This window comes from Phytophthora cinnamomi (genome assembly GCF_018691715.1).
Source record: "Phytophthora cinnamomi strain GKB4 chromosome Unknown Contig4, whole genome shotgun sequence".
NCBI lineage: Eukaryota > Oomycota > Peronosporomycetes > Peronosporales > Peronosporaceae > Phytophthora > Phytophthora cinnamomi.
The window spans coordinates 844,743-865,220 of record NW_027150937.1 but is presented as its reverse complement, the minus strand read 5'-3'; the positions used below and the strand labels follow the sequence as shown (position 1 = coordinate 865,220).

The 20,478-nt window shown below is 59.9% G+C and overlaps 1 protein-coding gene across 1 annotated transcript; it reads left to right on the top strand.

The window, feature by feature from the left end:
• Positions 1-13,963: 13,963 nt before the first annotated feature.
• On the top strand, positions 13,964-14,434 carry IUM83_05362 (uncharacterized protein; the record flags this gene model as incomplete). The annotated part of the gene is made up of 1 exon (XM_067929496.1): positions 13,964-14,434. The coding sequence occupies one exon, from the start codon at positions 13,964-13,966 to the stop codon at positions 14,432-14,434; it is 471 nt and encodes a 156-aa protein (XP_067799645.1).
• Positions 14,435-20,478: the final 6,044 nt, after the last annotated feature.

Sequence of the window (20,478 nt, the reverse complement as noted above, 5' to 3'; positions counted from 1 at the left end):
CCCCGATGATCTACCAACGGATGATAGACAACGCGTTGTGGGGATTTGTACAAGCGAAGGGCGGCTGGAACGCCTTTGCAGCAAAGATGAAGGCCGCCGAAGACTCGGCAGAGCACTGCCGACGACTCGAGTCGTCACCTCGCCTACCAAGCACTACAGCGACGACTCGAATCAAGTTTTCAGCCGCCCGCGATGACTCGAAGACGGCTGAACCCATTATCCGACTCATTAACAGCCCAGAAGCCGATATGTTTACGACCAACGAAGTCGACGAGTCGTCGCTGGTGCCTGTGTTCGACCGGCGATCCTTCGTGGACGATATCTGTTTCGGTGGCGAAGACTTCGACAGTTGTTTGGCGACGCTGGATCGGCTCCTCAGTCGTTTTGAAGAGTGCCGGATCAGCGTCAGCTTTACCAAGAGTATTTTCGTGCAAGGACGCGTCGACTTCCTGTCCCATGAAGTGTCAAAAGACGGCATTCGGCCCGATCCGAAGAAGCTGGACGCGATCACTAAGCTGTCTTTCCCACGAACGAAGAAGGGAATGCAGTCTTTCCTAGGAGCGCTGAATTATTACAGCCGCTTCATCCAAGACTTCGCTGTCTACGGCGCGGCGCTTTACCAGCTGAAGGAGGACGACTTTGCACCGGAGGGTGACCTCACAGTTGCCCACCGGAGTTTCCAAGCTCTCCAAGACAAGGTTGCGGCAGCGCCGATACTCCGCCACTTCGACCGCACCAAGGAAGTACACGTCATGCTGTTCGCAAATGAGTGGGCATTGAGCTCCACGCTGCTACAGCTGCACGATGACAAGTTGCACCCTGTTCGCTTCTGCGGACGTGTATTGAAGGATGCCGAGATGAACTATCATGCGGCGGAGAAGGAGGTGCTAGCGTTGTTGCTACTACTGAAGACTTGTTACATCCAGTTGGCGGGGTGGACAATACGAGTCTACACTCGCTTCCCCATATTGGAATGGATTACCATGTCGAAGTCATTCTTTGGGAGAGCTGTACGATTCGCGGTATTGCTCTCCCCGTGGCACCTAATCGTCCAACGAGTCAAGGAGAAGGACTGTGCCTTCACCCAGCTGCTCCAGTCGACGGTGACCAACTTCGTGGATCTCGATGACTCACTGGAGCTGGTTGCCCCGCCGACTAAAGGCTCACCGACGACTCGCATGGACCCCAACTTGCTCTATGCACGCCTACCGACGCCTCATACAGGCTTCGTGGTCTCTTTCGATGGGTCAGCGAAGACTGAGAAGTACGGTGGTTACGGCAGTTGTTCATGGATCGTGTGGAGCCTTCCGGAGTGGAAAATAGTTATTGCAGCGAACGCTTACCTCGAGAAAACCACAGTCAACATCGCCGAGTACACCGGCATGAACAACGGCGTTCTCGCCGCGATCGAACACGGCGCCGAAGACTTAGTGGTTGTGGGAGACTCGGGCCTCGCGATCCAGCAATCCCTAGGGGTGATAGCTTGCCGGAAGGAATCACTGATGGCACAGCTGAATCATCACAAGGAGATCATGGCACGATTGCGGTCAGTCAAATACCTGCACGTGGTACGCGAATACAATGCTGCCGCGGACTCGTTGGCAACAGAAGCCTTGGAGTCAAAAGTTTTCAAGGTCATCCTGAGCGGAAACCGGAAAGCAGAGTTGGCCGGACTCAATCGGATACAAGAAGTGATCTACGAGTCGCCGCCGCAAGGATTAGAAGCACAAAACCTGGTTCCAGGAGGCTCTATTCAAATTCTGAGCGGCGTCTCAACCGTGAAACGCAAGACATTTGCTGATTTCGTACGTCCAGAACCTGGAATGCTACTGGCGATGACTCGAGCGCAGACCAAGGACAAAGAAAACATGTTCGATTCACGCACGACAAGCTGAAGCTACCGCTGAAGACTCGCCCTAACCGGAAACCTCCTGAGATTCAACCCCAGAAACGACTCAAGCTCCACCAGCAGCTCCTAACGCACAAGACATTGATCCTGTGGAAGTCCAAGAAGAGAGACGACGACGCATAGCTACTGCACAAGACGAAGAATTACGATGGGCTAACCTGAAGACCTTGTTACGTGGAGATGTTGAGAAACTTGGATACCGAGCCGCCAGAGATGCATGGAAAATCGCAGATAAGTTCGTGTTGTCGGAGGACAATTTGCTACACTACATGGGAACGAGTCGTCGGCGTGACGCTGAGTCGCAAGAGGAGATCTCGTTGCGTCTGGTGGTACCCACCACGATGATTCAAGAAGTGCTCCAGAATTGCCATGACTCGCTGGAAGGCGGCCATCAGGGTGTGGTGAGAACCTACCAGCGAGTCAAGCGAGATTACTACTGGTTGGGACTCTACACCGACGTGGAGAAGCACGTGAGATCGTGCCCCGATTGCAGCACCAGCAAGAGCCGCCCCCAACTGAAGGGATACTCTCCTGGCAACGTGCTGGCGGAACGGCCTTTCCAGTTAGTGTCTATGGATTTTGTGATACCACTGCCGAAGACTCGGAGGGGCAACACAGCCCTGCTACTCTTCCAATGTTCTTTTACGGGTTTCATCATTGCGAAAGCCATGGCGGATACGAGCGCACTCAAGGTGGCACAAGCATTCGAAGAATGCATATACCGACGATTCGGTGCGCCATCACTCATCCGCCATGACCGCGACCCACGGTTCATGATCGAAGTGTTCCAAGCGTTTGCAGAAATGATGCAGTCAAGGTCCCGAGCAACGCTGAGTTACCGGCCGCAAGCCAACGGACAGCAAGAACGGTCAGTCAAAACTGTAATGCAATCCGTCAAGGTATACGCCGAAGACCCGCTCCAACAAGACTGGGACGAGATCGTGGAGCGCTTAGTCTTCGCCATCAACAACTTACAAGACACGACTCGAAAGGAAACATCATTTTACTTGGTGCACGGGTGGGATGCCCAGTCAACGCTGAAAGCCATGTCATCCTCGCTCCGACACGGCACGCCGAAGCAGTCAGACGCACTGGCGTGGCGCCTCGAGGCCAACAGACAACAGCAGATTGCTATGGAGGTGGCCAGAGAATACCAAGCCACCGAGAAGTCTCGCAGAGCCCGGGAACACAACGCCAAACTCAGCAGGAAAGAGAAGACGATACTGGCGAAGACTCGGGATCACGAGTCGGCGGCGGCGGCACAAAACCAACCGTCTACGGGACAAGACCCCCCCCCCCCCCGTCCCAAGTCATCTGTCGCTCAAACCAAGTACGCATGTGCCACCGACGACTCGCGAGTCGTCGGCGAGTGCCCCAAACCAACCGTTTGTGGAACAGGGGGGACATGTCTCTCGGAACAGGGTGGATCCACCGAAGACTGGCGGAATTGAGCCGATTGCAGGCCGAAAATCAATGCTGCCGGTCTCGTTTGATGTCGGCAGCAGGGTCTGGTTGTACATGGAGAGAGTTAAACCCGGCCTTACCAAGAAACTGGCACACCGGTGGCATGGACCCTTCCGGATCAAAAAGAGGATCGAAGACTATGCCTTCGAACTCGAGTTACCGGACCGCCGTGGATATCGATTCTATCCAGTCGTCCATATCTCCCGACTGAAGCTGGTTGATGAGTTTGGAGATAGACCGAAGACTCGTCTCGCGCCCGGATTTGTCGACGGACGACATGCGACTAGACTTTGACGAAGAACTGCTCCCTGAAGATAGTTGGGAGCCAGATCACGTGGCAGGAGAATATGAAGTTGAAGCCATCCTCGACGACCGTGTGCCGTTGTCCACTGGAACTGAAAGAGCAGTGCGCGAGTTTAGAGTCAAATGGGTCGGCTACGATGAACCAACGTGGGAGCCAGCCGCTAACCTTTCTTGCGGAGGGCTCCTCTATGATTATCTGCGGCGAAAACGAAGTGAACAGCGCCTGCAGATGGTTCAAGTCGCCGACGAAGACTAGGTGGCTATGAGTCACCACAATGATGACCTGTACTTGGGGCAACGCAGCCCAAGACCACAGACGAAAACAGCTACTGCGGCATTATCTTTTGCATTTAAAAATTAAAACGCTACCAAGACGGACAGCTAACTCAACGGCAACTCAGAAGCGGGACTGGAAATGAAAACCAAATGGATAGAAGACGCTGCCGACGACTCGTTTGAGACCGACTTCAACTCAATCAGGATCGGAGGCAACAGCTGCCCGAGCCAAGACACCAAGCAAGCTCGAGTCATCGGAGCCACCAGCAGCATCCAGCGCTTGTCCTCCCGGAACAGACGCATCAGTCGGCGAAGACTCAGACGCACCAGGAACACGAGCATCACCAAACTCGGCCACCCATTCTGAGCTCAATTCACCCGGCTGCAGCGACGAACTTGGAACGACTCGACGACCAACATCGGCGCGCGAAGAACCAGCCGGGGCAAATAGCGGAGCCGACGGGTTGCACGGGACGAACGTGATGTTGTAGGGGTGCTGCTCCGGCACATCGATCCAGCCGTTCCGCCAAGGCCCCGCAGCATCCAGGGCCGCGACCTCGCTCAACCAGTCGACAGTCTTGGGCTCCCAAGGCAAGTACTCCAGAGAATATCCGGGCATGGTCGGCTCGAGCATGAACTCGGGTTTCACCTCCGAGAAAGCCGGATCCTGGCTGCTGCCCCACTTCCAGATGTACGGGACCACCTTGGCGCGGAGACGGTCGCTGCGTTTGTTGCGCTCGACCACATACCTCGACCAGGCAGCTTTCAAAGCATCCAAGTCCTTCCTCGTCCAAGTCTTCCGCGCGGCAGTCCAGTCCATCATGTCCAAGTCAGCGGCAACTGCGGAGAACGTAGTCTCCACTGCCTTCGGAAGGATCCAGTGATCGCGCTCCCAAAGCGAGAAACCAAGGTCGACGTTGTCCGAGTCGCCGCTCCCACGAAAATTGCTCCAGTACCCCCATCACTCGAGTCATCGGTGAAGCCCGCTGGGACACCTTGGAGTCGGGATCAAACTCTGAAGTGTCAAAAAGACACGCTTGAGACGGGAGTCGCCGGCGAAGCTTCTGCCACGGATGATCAGGGTTTTTGTAATCCGCAAATGCCGCGATGCCTTCAGGACTGGAAATAATTCGGAGATCCCGGGGCACCGGGGCAGGTAACCGAGCATTCAGCATCTGGGTCCAGCACTTGAGAGCCCCAGGACGCGTAAAAGGCGGCTCGATGTAAGGCACAGCCCACTTGGCCATTTGCTTGGAAAATCGGACGAGGGGTAACTGGCCCCGCGCCGGCGACGGCACCACAGGAAGATGCCGGGAGCTGGAATCTGACCCAGGGGTGGACGACGAAGTGGCGATGACTCGGCTGCTTCCGGAAGACGCAGGCTGGCGTGGAACGGAAGAACGACGGGGTTGTCGACGGTGACTCGTGTGAGTCTTCGGTGGAACAGGAGGTGTCTTCTTAGGCTCCACACCAGCACCTGAGATAGCACCCGACGACTCGGAACCTGGGAGCTCCAAGAGAGAAGAGGATTGATGGACGCCCACCGATAACTCAATCACCGATCCGACGACCAAATTCTCCGCCTCCGAACCAGTGTCTGGAAACCATTCGAGAGAAGCGCCAGAGTCGGCGTGAACTTGCTCGGCAGGAGGAGAGAGAGTGCTCGACGAGACAGCATCTTCATCCGATGACTCCACCACACGAGAAGGCTTGCGGGAAGGAACAACAGGTGAGCTGTCCGACGAAGACTTAGCAGCGGCCCCGGAGAAGACGGCGCGAGCTGGCGGACCGGTAGATGGCTGAGAACGAGCCCATCGCCCCTTGGGTCTCCGCCTCGACTCGCGCTTGGACGACGAAGCCCCAGAAGCACTCGGGGCATGCACTGCCAACGCGTACGGAGACTCTGCGGGCGCAGGAACACTTCCGGAAGACTCGACGACCTCCACCTCCATTTCCAAGTGCTCACCATCTTGAGAAGAAGTCCGAGAATCACCAGGAGCTGTCACCGAAGACTCACGGCTACCACCTCGACGAGAAGAAGGCGTACGAGATCCACGGACGGCAGAAGCCGAGTCTTCGGCGGTGCGGCGAGGTCTCTTGCCCGGGCGACTGGCGGACGGACTGCAACGGAGTGACGAGGAACGAACCCGCTTTTGCGACGCCGAACGAGAAACAGAGCTTGACCGACCACGAACATGATGAGAACCGGCTTTCCTTTGCGAGAAACGCTTGCGTGAGCAACCAATCTGCGCAGCGCGTAAAGCCCGGTCCGCTTCGATATCGGCAACACGAGTTCCAGGCGTTGTCTTGTTCGCCTCGGCCGACCGCTCCTCCGACGACAACTCAACATGAGAGTCAGACTCCAGGAAAGCAGCGTGGGCCAAGTCAACGGCAATGGCATCCTCGGTTCGAGACGGATCCGCATTAGCCAGCATGTCCTTGAGGACCTGCCGAGTCTCGTGGCTAATGTCCAGCAGGTCCCAGTTCAACTCGCCAGTCGACAAACCTGTAAAGCATGAGTCATCGCCAGAATCAGAACACAAGCCAGCACATCCAGCAACTCAACGACGAGTACGAACCTTCAGAGATCAGCACAAGGACGTCTGGATCCATGTCTTCAAACTTGACATGCGCCCGAAGAGTCCTGTTGGCGCGCGTGAGCCGCTTTACCTGCTCTTGAAGGTCTTCATTTCGGCGCTGGAGGCGAGTCGGCGACGAGTCATCGCCGGCATCCAAGCGAGCCAGAAGATCGTGAAGACGCTTGCTCTGTGCGGTCGACGTCGCCACGGCGGCCTTGAACGCGGTCTGCTCGCGAGTGAGCTGGAGAGCCAGACGCTTGCACTCGTCGTCAGCAGCTCTAACGCGGTTCTCCAAGCGGGCGGCTGTCTCGGTGTGCGCATCCACGGCTCCACGAAGACCCTCCATCTCCTGGAGGTAGTGAGCCTCCAAGACCCGCAGACGCTTGACCGCCTTCTTGGAGTGCTCGAGTTCCGCGCGCGCTTGCTTGAGGAACACCATGGCGTTCTCGTGCTTGAACGGTTACTTCATCGCCGAGTTTTAGGCGGCCGCACGCGCAGCTTCAGCGCAATGCAACTGGCCTCGCATCACAGCCAAGTCCAAGTTGATGTCGTCATGGGCTGAGCCGCCGCCACCACGTCTTCCAGCGAGCGAGCAGCAGCCACGCGAGAGCCCACGTGGCGGTCCCCACAAACGTTGGGACCCTGGTGCAGGGTGACATTAAGACGGCCGATGAGATCCATCCAAGGACCCAACACCGCGATCACGCGCTCCGACGCCTCAGCACTGGCTTCCATGACGATTTGCTCGAGAGCTTCACGCGACACCGTGACCAGCGAGTCGTCGGTGGTGGAACGACCAGCTTCAGCGTTCGAAGTAGCGCACCTAGCAGCTAGCTGCGACGACTGGATCGCAACCGAGTCGCCGGCAGCACTACCAACGGGCACATCAACCAGAGAAGTGTCCAGAATGACAAGAAACGAAGGCAACAACCGTGAAGGTAAGCAAGAGCAGCTCAAGATCAAGGCGCCAGTCAACGAGACGTACCGAAGGAGCAGCAGGAGAGGTGGCCAGTGACGCAGACGACTCAGCAGAGGCTTCCAGCGAAGCTTGGTACGGCGTATCACCGCCAGCGAGTGAACTCAACCCCGGAGAGGACAGGGCAACCTGGGAAGCAGACGCACAAAGCCACCAAGCACCAGCATCTCACGTGAAGCTGACAGAAAGCGAGAAGACGGCAGGAAACTCACCGTGGCCGAACTGGCCGTCGACTCAGCAGCGCTCTCATCCTCAGACACCGCCGACTGCGAGGGAGCAGGAGCAGCAGGCGAACTACCAGCACCAAGCGAGCTTCCTCGACCTGGCGAAGACTGACCAAGATACCAAGATCCGGGTTAGAAGTGAAGACGGCGAGAGAACAAGAAGAAGACGGCTTACTTGGAGCGAAGACCGAGACACACCGAGAGCCCTGAGGGCCGAGTTCACGGCGGACTAAGCAGCGCGCGAAGAACCGACCATGGCACAAGAGCACCCCGACGCACACCAGCACGCGGCTCGAGTCGCGGTGGGGGCAGTTGTGGTATCGGGAAATGAAGCCGAAGCCAAAACCCAAAGGCGGGACGAGGGGCGAAGAAGACTCGAGGCGCCGGCGCTAACTGGCAAGTCACAACCCATCGCCAGTCATTGGACCAAACTCCCCGATCGCTGATTGGTCTAAATAGGCCGGTGACGATGACTCGTCGACGGTCCCAAGTCAAGCGCGGGCGGTTGCAGCTCGCTAAGTGCGGTGCGAACCTACTGGCAAGATCCGAACTTACGAGTCATCGGCGCCTGTCCCGAGTCGTCGGTGGCGTTTCAGCGGCCGTTTGAGTCGTCGGTAACGCCGCCACGTCGCAGAGAAAGCGCCGAAGAGTCGTGAGTTACAACTGGCGGTCCAAAACGGACGCGTTTATACTTGATATTTGTATTGATCGATAGGAAATTTAACAGAAGACGAGATAAGCCTTCGGGCAACAATAACAGAACAACTTTTCCTCCTAACCACGCAAGGGCGACACCGGTGCCTGCAGTGAACGACCTGCAGCTCAAGGTAAACCTGGTAGGTAGGATTATGACTGTCGGTGGGCACATCTACTAGTGTGGCGTGTGTTCATCCCTGGCAGGGCCAAGAGTTAGTGGCCGGTGTATTGGTAGCGACGAGTCGTCACCAGGAACTGGAGGAGCGAGAACGCACTCCATTTATTTCTTCCCGCCGGAGTACAGCTCCGGCACCCTCATATCACGCCGTAAAAGGCCGGGACCCTTCCTTCTGAGGGCCTGCGAGGTATATTTTGGGTGTGAGAGCGTGCTGGCCTTTGCTCGTGGCTAGTGACGCTGAGGCTTCCGTCGGTCGACTAGCGGAAGTTCGGTGCACAGAGGAAACATCAACCCGGTGCAAGGGAAAGTTCCTGGGCCTTCAGGTTCTAACCCTTACAAGCCCATTGAGTCTTCGGTGAGTCGGTGGGTGTTGTTAGTGGGGAAAGTGTGCCATATATAATTTAGCGCGTGTTCCTACACGACACACAGCTCCCATGCCCCCTGGAGGTGGCCGTCGTGGCGATGCTAGGCATCGCCGCGGACCAACAAAAAACGTGAACATCCAGTAGGCGCGAGGCGCCCTACGGGTAATGCAGTCACGCGTGCCGACATTGGGCACGCGACACTGAGGACTGCAGCCCCCAGTGAGACCAGATCTCGCTGCAAGAAGCAAGATGACAGGCCGAACCTGGTCATCTTGAAGGTAACGTCGAAGAGAGCGAGCGACTCTCTTCGAGCATTGGTAGATTCGGGCGCGTCGAACAACTTTGTTCGACTGCGGAGTTTACCGAGTCTTGACTTCGAGGTGGTAAAGGTACCTCGAAGTCTTCTGGAAGTTCGATTGGCAACTGGTGCCATCGTGAAGACCGAGAAGCGCGTCGTGAGTGTGCACTTCTCGTACAAAGAACGAGTGTTTGTCGAGCACTTCATCGTCCTGGACCTGGACGATAAGTAGTAATGGGCATACCGTGGCTTGCACGGCATGATCCGGTGATAGACTGGAAGAAGCGCACGCTCGTGCGCTTCGGACGCGACAGCGGAACAGAGAGCGATGGCCCTGTTACCGCAGCGCACGCACCAGCAGGTGCGCGCGGCTCACCAGTCGAGACAGCGCTTCATGCTGCTGTCCCGGAGTGCCCAGGAAGTGCGCGAGGGCGCGCACAAGTGGGATCCACGTCGGCAATGCTGCCGACGTCGGAAGAAAAAGATGTGCTGGTTCCGGGAACCAACACCCACGTTCAAGCGTGTAAGGGACAGTCCCTGACCCGAAGCGGTCAGGTCGACGACGACGCGTCGGCTCCGGGAGCCAACGCACCCTCGGTCATGAGGGGCTCCGCCAATGCATGGCGTCGAGGTGGCAATGGCGTGTCAACTCCGGGAGTTGACGCTGCAAACAGTGCGGACGGTTGCAAACGTACCACACTGAAGCAATTTGCATGCTGTCGTGCAGCCGGGCTGCAGGACGAAGCGCCATGCGGTCAAGCCGGGTTTGGTACCGCGCACCCGCGGACAGGGTCCGCCGGCGAACAACTGTCCACGGCCCGGCCTGGGCCAGAAGAACAACTGTGTGGAGCCGGGTTCCGCACAACAAGAAGACGGCGCATGCGAAGAACGCTGCGCAAGTCTCGGTCCGGGACCGAGACGCCACAAGAACTGTCTGCCGGGCAGACTGCGGCGGTGACGCCGGACGTCGAGACGCTAAGTGTCTTGACGCGTACCGATACTGGATTCCAGTATCAGGAAAAGGAACTCGCTAATCCTCCGACGAGGGCGTCGGAGTTGACTTCGCTTCCAGTCATGAGCTGGAAGCGCTTCACGCGCGACTTGCATGATGGACGCATCGAGCAGGTCTGCGTTCTTTCGAACAGCGAAAGAACGGAGAGCGGGAACGAAGAGCTGAGGCAGTTCTTCATGGGAAGTACCACTGAGAGTGAAGACACTCTCAGTGCGAAGACGAAGCGAGAGCGCTTCGAGGAACAAGGCTGGGACTCGCTGAAGTCGAGTCCCTATTACGAATTGTTGAGGGAGTACAAAGACGTACTCCCGGAAGAGATTCCTGCGGAGCTTCCGCACGATAAGGGCATTCAGCACGAGATTGATCTCGTGCCGGGCACGAAATACTGTGTCACGCGGCAGTAGCCACTGCCGCGAGAGCAAGTAAAAGCAATCGACGACTTCTTCGAAAGTCGTCGCAAAGCAGGACAAGTGCGGGAATCAAAGTCCCCGCACAGTGCTCCGACGTTCTGTGTAAAAAAGCTACAGGGTGGATGGCGCATCGTTCATGCGTATAACAAGCTGAACGATGCGACGGTACCGGCACAGACGCCGATACCGCGAAAAGATGTTATCATCGATTCGATGGCCGGGAGCACCGTTTACAGTGCTCTCGACTTGCGAGATGGATTCTATCAAATCCTAATGCGTGAGAGGGATATCCCTCTCACGGCAGTGAGCACGCCAAGCGGCATGCTCTGGGAATGGCTAGTAATGCCATAGGGGCTTAAGAACGCCCCTGCGACTTTCAACAGGTGCGTGACGCACTTGTTGCGCTCGGTGCGCGACTTCGCACCGAGCTACTTCGATGATGTGTTCATCCACAGCCGGGCTGTGGACAGGAAGACCGACGTAGAGATGCACAGGGTGCATCTCCGGAAGCTGCTTGAGCTTATGCGAAAGCATAAGCTCTACGCGAACCTGAAGAAGTGTATCTTCGGGGCGAGCGAGATACCCGTCCTCGGGTGTCTCGTAGGGAAAAATGGTGTTCGCCCTGACCCGGAAAAGATCAAAGTGATTAATGAATGGCCAACGCCTTCAAGTGTCAAGGAACTGAGGCAGTTCCTTGGCTTGGCCACGTACTTGTGCAAGTACGTGGAGGATTACGCGGGCAAGATCCGCCCGCTGTCACAGCTTCTTAAGAAGGAAGCTGTGTGGAATTGGACACCCGATTGCCAAAAGGCATTCGATGCAGTCAAGCGGAGCTTGACTGAGGCACCGATCTTGGCAGGGGCTGACCAAGATCGTCCATTCCACGTCGTATGTGACGCATCCGACTTCGCGATCGGATGTGCGTTGATTCAGCACGATCACGAGGGCCGTGATCGTGTCGTCTATTACCAGTTGCGTCAGCTGAAAGCAGCTGAGCGTAATTATCCGGTACATGACAAGGAACTCCTTGCCATGAAATATGCCCTCGCAAAGTTCCGAGTGTATTTGCTTGGAAGTAGACCATTTGTGGTCTACACCGACCATGCATCACTGCGCACCGCAGTGAAGTCGCCACACATATCACAAAGAATGGCGAGATGGCTCTCATTCTTTGCGGAGTATAACTTCCGGGTCGAATACAAACCCGGAAGATTGAATGTGGTGGCCGACGCGTTATCACGTCGGCCGGACTACGCAGAAGCTGCTGACGTCAATGTCATTAACGTCATGCGATCAAGCAAACCCACATCGTCCCTGTTGGATGATGTTGTGGTGTAGGAAACATCAGTTTTGTGGAGCACCCAAGTGGAACAGTGTACCAATTCCGCCTAATAGCGGAATCGACGGTACTACCCGGCTGGATGGGTACACTGTGCCAGTCCGCCGAGCTCGCCGAGCTCGCGGTACCGAGACGGCCAGGAAAGCAGCACCGACGATACTACTCGGCTGGATGGTACACTGTGCCAGTCCGCCGAGCTCGCAGGCTTCACGAGCGCACTGCGGCCGACTGAATGGGAATCAAGAGCACCGGAGACCAAGGACGGGTGGCTCCACGCAAGGAGAAGACGCACGTACGGCGGGCCGAGTGCGGGGACGCTAGGAGACGCTCAGCCGAGTTCAAGGCAGTTTCCGGGCCTTGAGCTCGGCTAAACAGAGCTGCCGACCGCCCAGACGACGCGGTGCACGGCCAGAAGGCGCACAAGAGAACCAAGCGTGAGCCCGGCAAGCCCAGCAGCACTCAGCCGAGTCGGCGAGACCTCCCCGTCGAGCTCGCCGGGTTATCCGGACAACTTATCCGGCTCCGCCGAGTTCGAAGCGTCGCTGAGAGGGTGAAGGGTCGGCCGAGATCCGAAACCACTCCATTTCACTTGATATTTGTATAGGACCTTAGGAATAGTGGAGGCGCCCTTTCAGGGCGCCCAAGAGACTTAAGAACCAACAGAGCAGGATTTTCTAGGCCCACCACACGTGTACACTTCTCCGTAAGTCACTGCGCGGGGTCGGATTATGCCTGCCGTCGGTACCCGAGAGGCATAGCTTGGAGGGTACTCGACTGGCAGCGCCAAGAGATAAGTCGGCCCGGGTTGGGCAAATCTCGCCAAGCGCGAAAGGAACAAGTCTCGCCAGGTCGGCGAGCCGGTACGCCGGACAGCCCGGGTGCCGTTACTCTTCAAGTCGGGTTGCTTCTGCCCCGGCGACCTGTAAAAGCGCTCGCGCGCCGTCGTCCATCCTTTGGTGGAGGGTACAGGATTTCTGAACCCGGAGGCAGGTAGCTCAGCTGACCTCCGTGATTTGACTGGCTTGGGGTACTTGGTCTCGGCGGAGGCGAGCCACTTCTGTCCCGGAAGGGCCGAACCGCTTGGGGCAACTTGGGGCAACTCAGCGCAGGCCAACAAGAGCCGACTAGCTCGGCTATTGTTGTGGTTTGGGCTAGTATCCACATTTGACGATTTTGTGTGTTCTACAACACCACAACTGGTGCCGCGACCCGGGAGCAGAGTGTGCTTGAATTCGCTGGTGCCAAGTAAACCAAGTTTCGAGTACTGAGCAGGATGGTCGAGGGAAGGTCACCGCCGAGTTGGGCCAGCCCAGCGACGGCTGGAGGTTCGCCTCTCGCGAGGACGAACTCAGCTGGTGAGCCGAGCATTGACATGACGATGGAAGTGACCGGCACTGTCCAGTTAGGCGGGGACACTGCCCAAGACCGAGGAAGTGATGGTGATGATGAAAACGCCGAGTTCGGCAAGGCGAAGTTGATCGCCGAGTTGCTTAGCGGAGTCGGTGAGATCTCGCCGCTGGTTGGGTACGTGTGTAACTAGCGTCCCGCCCAGTGCAACTTCGCAGCCGAGCTCGGTGATGATGCGGACGACGACATTCAAGACGTTGCTCCAGGGGACCATCCGCCCCTATTACTTAGAGCGACGAGGGCATCGAGTGGGAAAAGCCCGAATTGGGAACTGTTGTCAGACATCTCGTGGGGCACTTTGCCATTCGATTGTCTGCAATATAAGACACGTGAAATCCGTCTGCAATTGGTGCAAGTTGCGGATGTGAACTCAAGCTATTGCACCAAATGATGATCCGCCGACTCGGTGAAGACAGCAGGCCGAGTCGAGACGATGAAGGATACTGCGTCAACTGTATGATTATATGTTTGCATGATACCGAAATGGAGTTGAGTGGAGATTGAGTCGAGAAGCATGGAGTGAAAGCATGCCGTACCCGATGCAGGCGAAGTACCAGCCGAGGAAGTCGGTTTCGCTGAGAAACGGAGGGTCCGTAATGAACGAATGGAAGTTCATGAACCTTGTCGACGTGGCGCCGACTCGACTGGACGTGTCGAAGTCGTCTCGGCCGAGTGGCGCCGAGTTCCACGTCGGCTGGAGCGTGCTGGATCTGAGCGCCGCCGAGTTCCATCTCGACCGGACGTGTGGAAGTCGCCTCCGCCGAGCGTCGCCGAGCTCGATCTCGTCGGGACGTATCGAAGTCGGCTCGACCGGGCATCGCCGAGTTCCACGTCGGCTGGGGCGTGCTGGATCTGAGCGCCGCCGAGTTCCATCTCGACCGGACGTGTGGAAGTCGCCTCCGCCGAGCGTCGCCGAGCTCGATCTCGTCGGGACGTATCGAAGTCGGCTCGACCGGGCATCGCCGAGTTCCACGTCGGCTGGGGCGTGCTGGATCTGAGCGCCGCCGAGTTCCATCTCGACCGGACGTGTGGAAGTCGCCTCCGCCGAGCGTCGCCGAGCTCGATCTCGTCGGGACGTATCGAAGTCGGCTCGACCGGGCATCGCCGAGTTCCACGTCGGCTGGGGCATGCTGGAGCCTCGCACCGCCGAGTTCCATCTCGACTGGACGTGTCGAAGTCGTCTCGGCCGAGTGTCGCCGAGTTCCACGTCGGCTGGAGCGTGTTGGATCTGAGCGCCGCCGAGTTCCATCTCGACCGGATGTGTGGAAGTCGCCTCCGCCGAGCGTCGCCGAGCTCGATCTCGTCGGGACGTATCGAAGTCGGCTCGACCGGGCATCGCCGAGTTCCGCGTCGGCTGGGGCGCTGGATCTGAGCGCCGCCGAGTTCCATCTCGACCGGACGTGTGGAAGTCGCCTCCGCCGAGCGTCGCCGAGCTCGATCTCGTCGGGACGTATCGAAGTCGGCTCGACCGGGCATCGCCGAGTTCCACGTCGGCTGGGGCGTGCTGGATCTGAGCGCCGCCGAGTTCCATCTCGACTGGACCTGTCGCAGTCACCTCAGCCGAGCGTCGCCGAATTTCAACTCGACTGGATGTGTCGAAGTCGGCTCGACCGGGCATCGCCGAGTTCCACGTCGGCTGGGGCATGCTGGAGCCTCGCACCGCCGAGTTCCATCTCGACTGGACCTGTCGCAGTCACCTCAGCCGAGCGTCGCCGAGTTTCAACTCGACTGGACGTGTCGAAGTCGTCTCGGCCGAGCGTCGCCGAGCTCGATCTCGTCGGGACGTATCGAAGTCGGCTCGACCGGGCATCGCCGAGTTCCGCGTCGGCTGGGGCATGCTGGAGCCTCGCACCGCCGAGTTCCATCTCGACTGGACGTGTCGAAGTCGTCTCGGCCGAGTGTCGCCGAGTTCCACGTCGGCTGGAGCGTGCTGGATCTGAGCGCCGCCGAGTTCCATCTCGACCGGACGTGTGGAAGTCGCCTCCGCCGAGCGTCGCCGAGCTCGATCTCGTCGGGACGTATCGAAGTCGGCTCGACCGGGCATCGCCGAGTTCCACGTCGGCTGGGGCGTGCTGGATCTGAGCGCCGCCGAGTTCCATCTCGACCGGACGTGTGGAAGTCGCCTCCGCCGAGCGTCGCCGAATTTCAACTCGACTGGACGTATCGAAGTCGGCTCGACCGGGCATCGCCGAGTTCCGCGTCGGCTGGGGCATGCTGGAGCCTCGCACCGCCGAGTTCCATCTCGACTGGACCTGTCGCAGTCACCTCAGCCGAGCGTCGCCAAGTTTCAACTCGACTGGATGTGTCGAAGTCGTCTCGGCCGAGCGTCGCCGAGTCGAATCTCGACTGGACGTATCGAAGTCGGCTCGACCGGGCATCGCCGAGTTCCGCGTCGGCTGGGGCATGCTGGAGCCTCGCACCGCCGAGTTCCATCTCGACTGGACGTGTCGAAGTCGTCTCGGCCGAGTGTCGCCGAGTTCCACGTCGGCTGGAGCGTGTTGGATCTGAGCGCCGCCGAGTTCCATCTCGACCGGACGTGTGGAAGTCGCCTCCGCCGAGCGTCGCCGAGCTCGATCTCGTCGGGACGTATCGAAGTCGGCTCGACCGGGCATCGCCGAGTTCCGCGTCGGCTGGGGCGTGCTGGATCTGAGCGCCGCCGAGTTCCATCTCGACCGGACGTGTGGAAGTCGCCTCCGCCGAGCGTCGCCGAGCTCGATCTCGTCGGGACGTATCGAAGTCGGCTCGACCGGGCATCGCCGAGTTCCGCGTCGGCTGGGGCATGCTGGAGCCTCGCACCGCCGAGTTCCATCTCGACCGGACTGTCGCAGTCACTCAGCCGAGCGCCGCCGAGTTCCAACTCGACTGGATGTGTCGAAGTCGTCTCGGCCGAGCGTCGCCGAGTCGAATCTCGACTGGACGTATCGAAGTCGGCTCGACCGGGCATCGCCGAGTTCCGCGTCGGCTGGGGCATGCTGGAGCCTCGCACCGCCGAGTTCCATCTCGACTGGACGTGTCGAAGTCGTCTCGGCCGAGTGTCGCCGAGTTCCACGTCGGCTGGAGCGTGTTGGATCTGAGCGCCGCCGAGTTCCATCTCGACCGGATGTGTGGAAGTCGCCTCCGCCGAGCGTCGCCGAGCTCGATCTCGTCGGGACGTATCGAAGTCGGCTCGACCGGGCATCGCCGAGTTCCACGTCGGCTGGGGCGTGCTGGATCTGAGCGCCGCCGAGTTCCATCTCGACCGGACGTGTGGAAGTCGCCTCCGCCGAGCGTCGCCGAGCTCGATCTCGTCGGGACGTATCGAAGTCGGCTCGACCGGGCATCGCCGAGTTCCACGTCGGCTGGGGCATGCTGGAGCCTCGCACCGCCGAGTTCCATCTCGACTGGACCTGTCGAAGTCACCTCACCCGAGCGTCGCCGAGTTTCAACTCGACTGGATGTGTCGAAGCCGTCTCGACCGAGCGTCGCCGAGTCGAATCTCGACTGGACGTATCGAAGTCGGCTCGACCGGGCATCGCCGAGTTCCGCGTCGGCTGGGGCATGCTGGAGCCTCGCACCGCCGAGTTCCATCTCGACTGGATGTGTCGAAGTCGGCTCGACCGGGCATCGCCGAGTTCCACGTCGGCTGGAGCGTGCTGGATCTGAGCGCCGCCGAGTTCCATCTCGACCGGACGTGTGGAAGTCGCCTCCGCCGAGCGTCGCCGAGCTCGATCTCGTCGGGACGTATCGAAGTCGGCTCGACCGGGCATCGCCGAGTTCCACGTCGGCTGGGGCATGCTGGAGCCTCGCACCGCCGAGTTCCATCTCGACTGGACCTGTCGCAGTCACCTCAGCCGAGCGTCGCCAAGTTTCAACTCGACTGGATGTGTCGAAGTCGTCTCGGCCGAGCGTCGCCGAGCTCGATCTCGACTGGACGTATCGAAGTCGGCTCGACCGGGCATCGCCGAGTTCCGCGTCGGCTGGGGCATGCTGGAGCCTCGCATCGCCGAGTTCCATCTCGACTGGACGTGTCGAAGTCGTCTCGGCCGAGTGGCGCCGAGTTCCACGTCGGCTGGAGCGTGCTGGATCTGAGCGCCGCCGAGTTCCATCTCGACCGGACGTGTGGAAGTCGCCTCCGCCGAGCGTCGCCGAGCTCGATCTCGTCGGGACGTATCGAAGTCGGCTCGACCGGGCATCGCCGAGTTCCACGTCGGCTGGGGCATGCTGGAGCCTCGCACCGCCGAGTTCCATCTCGACTGGACCTGTCGCAGTCACCTCAGCCGAGCGTCGCCAAGTTTCAACTCGACTGGATGTGTCGAAGCCGTCTCGACCGAGCGTCGCCGAGTCGAATCTCGACTGGACGTATCGAAGTCGGCTCGACCGGGCATCGCCGAGTTCCGCGTCGGCTGGGGCATGCTGGAGCCTCGCACCGCCGAGTTCCATCTCGACTGGACGTGTCGAAGTCGTCTCGGCCGGGCATCGCCGAGTTCCACGTCGGCTGGAGCGTGCTGGATCTGAGCGCCGCCGAGTTCCATCTCGACCGGACGTGTGGAAGTCGCCTCCGCCGAGCGTCGCCGAGCTCGATCTCGTCGGGACGTATCGAAGTCGGCTCGACCGGGCATCGCCGAGTTCCACGTCGGCTGGGGCATGCTGGAGCCTCGCACCGCCGAGTTCCATCTCGACTGGACTGTCGCAGTCACCTCAGCCGAGCGTCGCCGAGTTTCAACTCGACTGGATGTGGAAGTCGCCTCGCCGAGCGTCGCCGAGCTCGATCTCGACTGGACGTATCGAAGTCGGCTCGACCGGGCATCGCCGAGTTCCGCGTCGGCTGGGGCATGCTGGAGCCTCGCACCGCCGAGTTCCATCTCGACTGGACGTGTCGAAGTCGTCTCGGCCGAGTGGCGCCGAGTTCCACGTCGGCTGGAGCGTGCTGGATCTGAGCGCCGCCGAGTTCCATCTCGACCGGACGTGTGGAAGTCGCCTCCGCCGAGCGTCGCCGAGCTCGATCTCGTCGGGACGTATCGAAGTCGGCTCGACCGGGCATCGCCGAGTTCCACGTCGGCTGGGGCATGCTGGAGCCTCGCACCGCCGAGTTCCATCTCGACTGGACCTGTCGCAGTCACCTCAGCCGAGCGTCGCCAAGTTTCAACTCGACTGGATGTGTCGAAGTCGTCTCGGCCGAGCGTCGCCGAGTCGAATCTCGACTGGACGTATCGAAGTCGGCTCGACCGGGCATCGCCGAGTTCCGCGTCGGCTGGGGCATGCTGGAGCCTCGCACCGCCGAGTTCCATCTCGACTGGACGTGTCGAAGTCGTCTCGGCCGAGTGGCGCCGAGTTCCACGTCGGCTGGAGCGTGCTGGATCTGAGCGCCGCCGAGTTCCATCTCGACCGGACGTGTGGAAGTCGCCTCCGCCGAGCGTCGCCGAGCTCGATCTCGTCGGGACGTATCGAAGTCGGCTCGACCGGGCATCGCCGAGTTCCACGTCGGCTGGGGCGTGCTGGATCTGAGCGCCGCCGAGTTCCATCTCGACCGGACGTGTGGAAGTCGCCTCCGCCGAGCGTCGCCGAGCTCGATCTCGTCGGGACGTATCGAAGTCGGCTCGACCGGGCATCGCCGAGTTCCACGTCGGCTGGGGCGTGCTGGATCTGAGCGCCGCCGAGTTCCATCTCGACCGGACGTGTGGAAGTCGCCTCCGCCGAGCGTCGCCGAGCTCGATCTCGTCGGGACGTATCGAAGTCGGCTCGACCGGGCATCGCCGAGTTCCACGTCGGCTGGGGCGTGCTGGATCTGAGCGCCGCCGAGTTCCATCTCGACCGGACCTGTCGCAGTCACTCAGCCGAGCGTCGCCGAGTTTCAACTCGACTGGATGTGTCGAAGTCGTCTCGGCCGAGCGTCGCCGAGTCGAATCTCGACTGGACGTATCGAAGTCGGCTCGACCGGGCATCGCCGAGTTCCACGTCGGCTGGGGCGTGCTGGATCTGAGCGCCGCCGAGTTCCATCTCGACTGGACGTGTCGAAGTCGTCTCGGCCGAGTGGCGCCGAGTTCCACGTCGGCTGGAGCGTGCTGGATCTGAGCGCCGCCGAGTTCCATCTCGACCGGACGTGTGGAAGTCGCCTCCGCCGAGCGTCGCCGAGCTCGATCTCGTCGGGACGTATCGAAGTCGGCTCGACCGGGCATCGCCGAGTTCCACGTCGGCTGGGGCGTGCTGGATCTGAGCGCCGCCGAGTTCCATCTCGACCGGACGTGTGGAAGTCGCCTCCGCCGAGCGTCGCCGAGCTCGATCTCGTCGGGACGTATCGAAGTCGGCTCGACCGAGCATCGCCGAGTTCAACGTCGGCTGGAGCGTGCTGGAACTGAGCGCCGCCGAGTTCCATCTCGACTAGACGTGCCGAAGGCGCCTCAGCCGAGCGTCGCCGAGTTCCTACTCGACTGGATGTGTCGAAGTCGGCTCGACCGGGCATCGCCGAGTTCCACGTCGGCTGGGGCATGCTGGATCTGAGCGCCGCCGAGTTCCATCTCGACCGGACGTGTGGAAGTCGCCTCCGCCGAGCGTCGCCGAGCTCGATCTCGTCGGGACGTATCGAAGTCGGCTCGACCGGGCATCGCCGAGTTCCACGTCGGCTGGGGCGTGCTGGATCTGAGCGCCGCCGAGTTCCATCTCGACCGGACGTGTGGAAGTCGCCTCCGCCGAGCGTCGCCGAGCTCGATCTCGTCGGGACGTATCGAAGTCGGCTCGACCGGGCATCGCCGAGTTCCACGTCGGCTGGGGCGTGCTGGATCTGAGCGCCGCCGAGTTCCATCTCGACCGGACGTGTGGAAGTCACCTCAGCCGAGCGTCGCCGAATTTCAACTCGACTGGATGTGTCGAAGTCGTCTCGGCCGAGCGTCGCCGAGTCGAATCTCGACTGGACGTATCGAAGTCGGCTCGACCGGGCATCGCCGAGTTCCGCGTCGGCTGGGGCATGCTGGAGCCTCGCACCGCCGAGTTCCATCTCGACTGGACGTGTCGAAGTCGTCTCGGCCGAGTGGCGCCGAGTTCCACGTCGGCTGGAGCGTGCTGGATC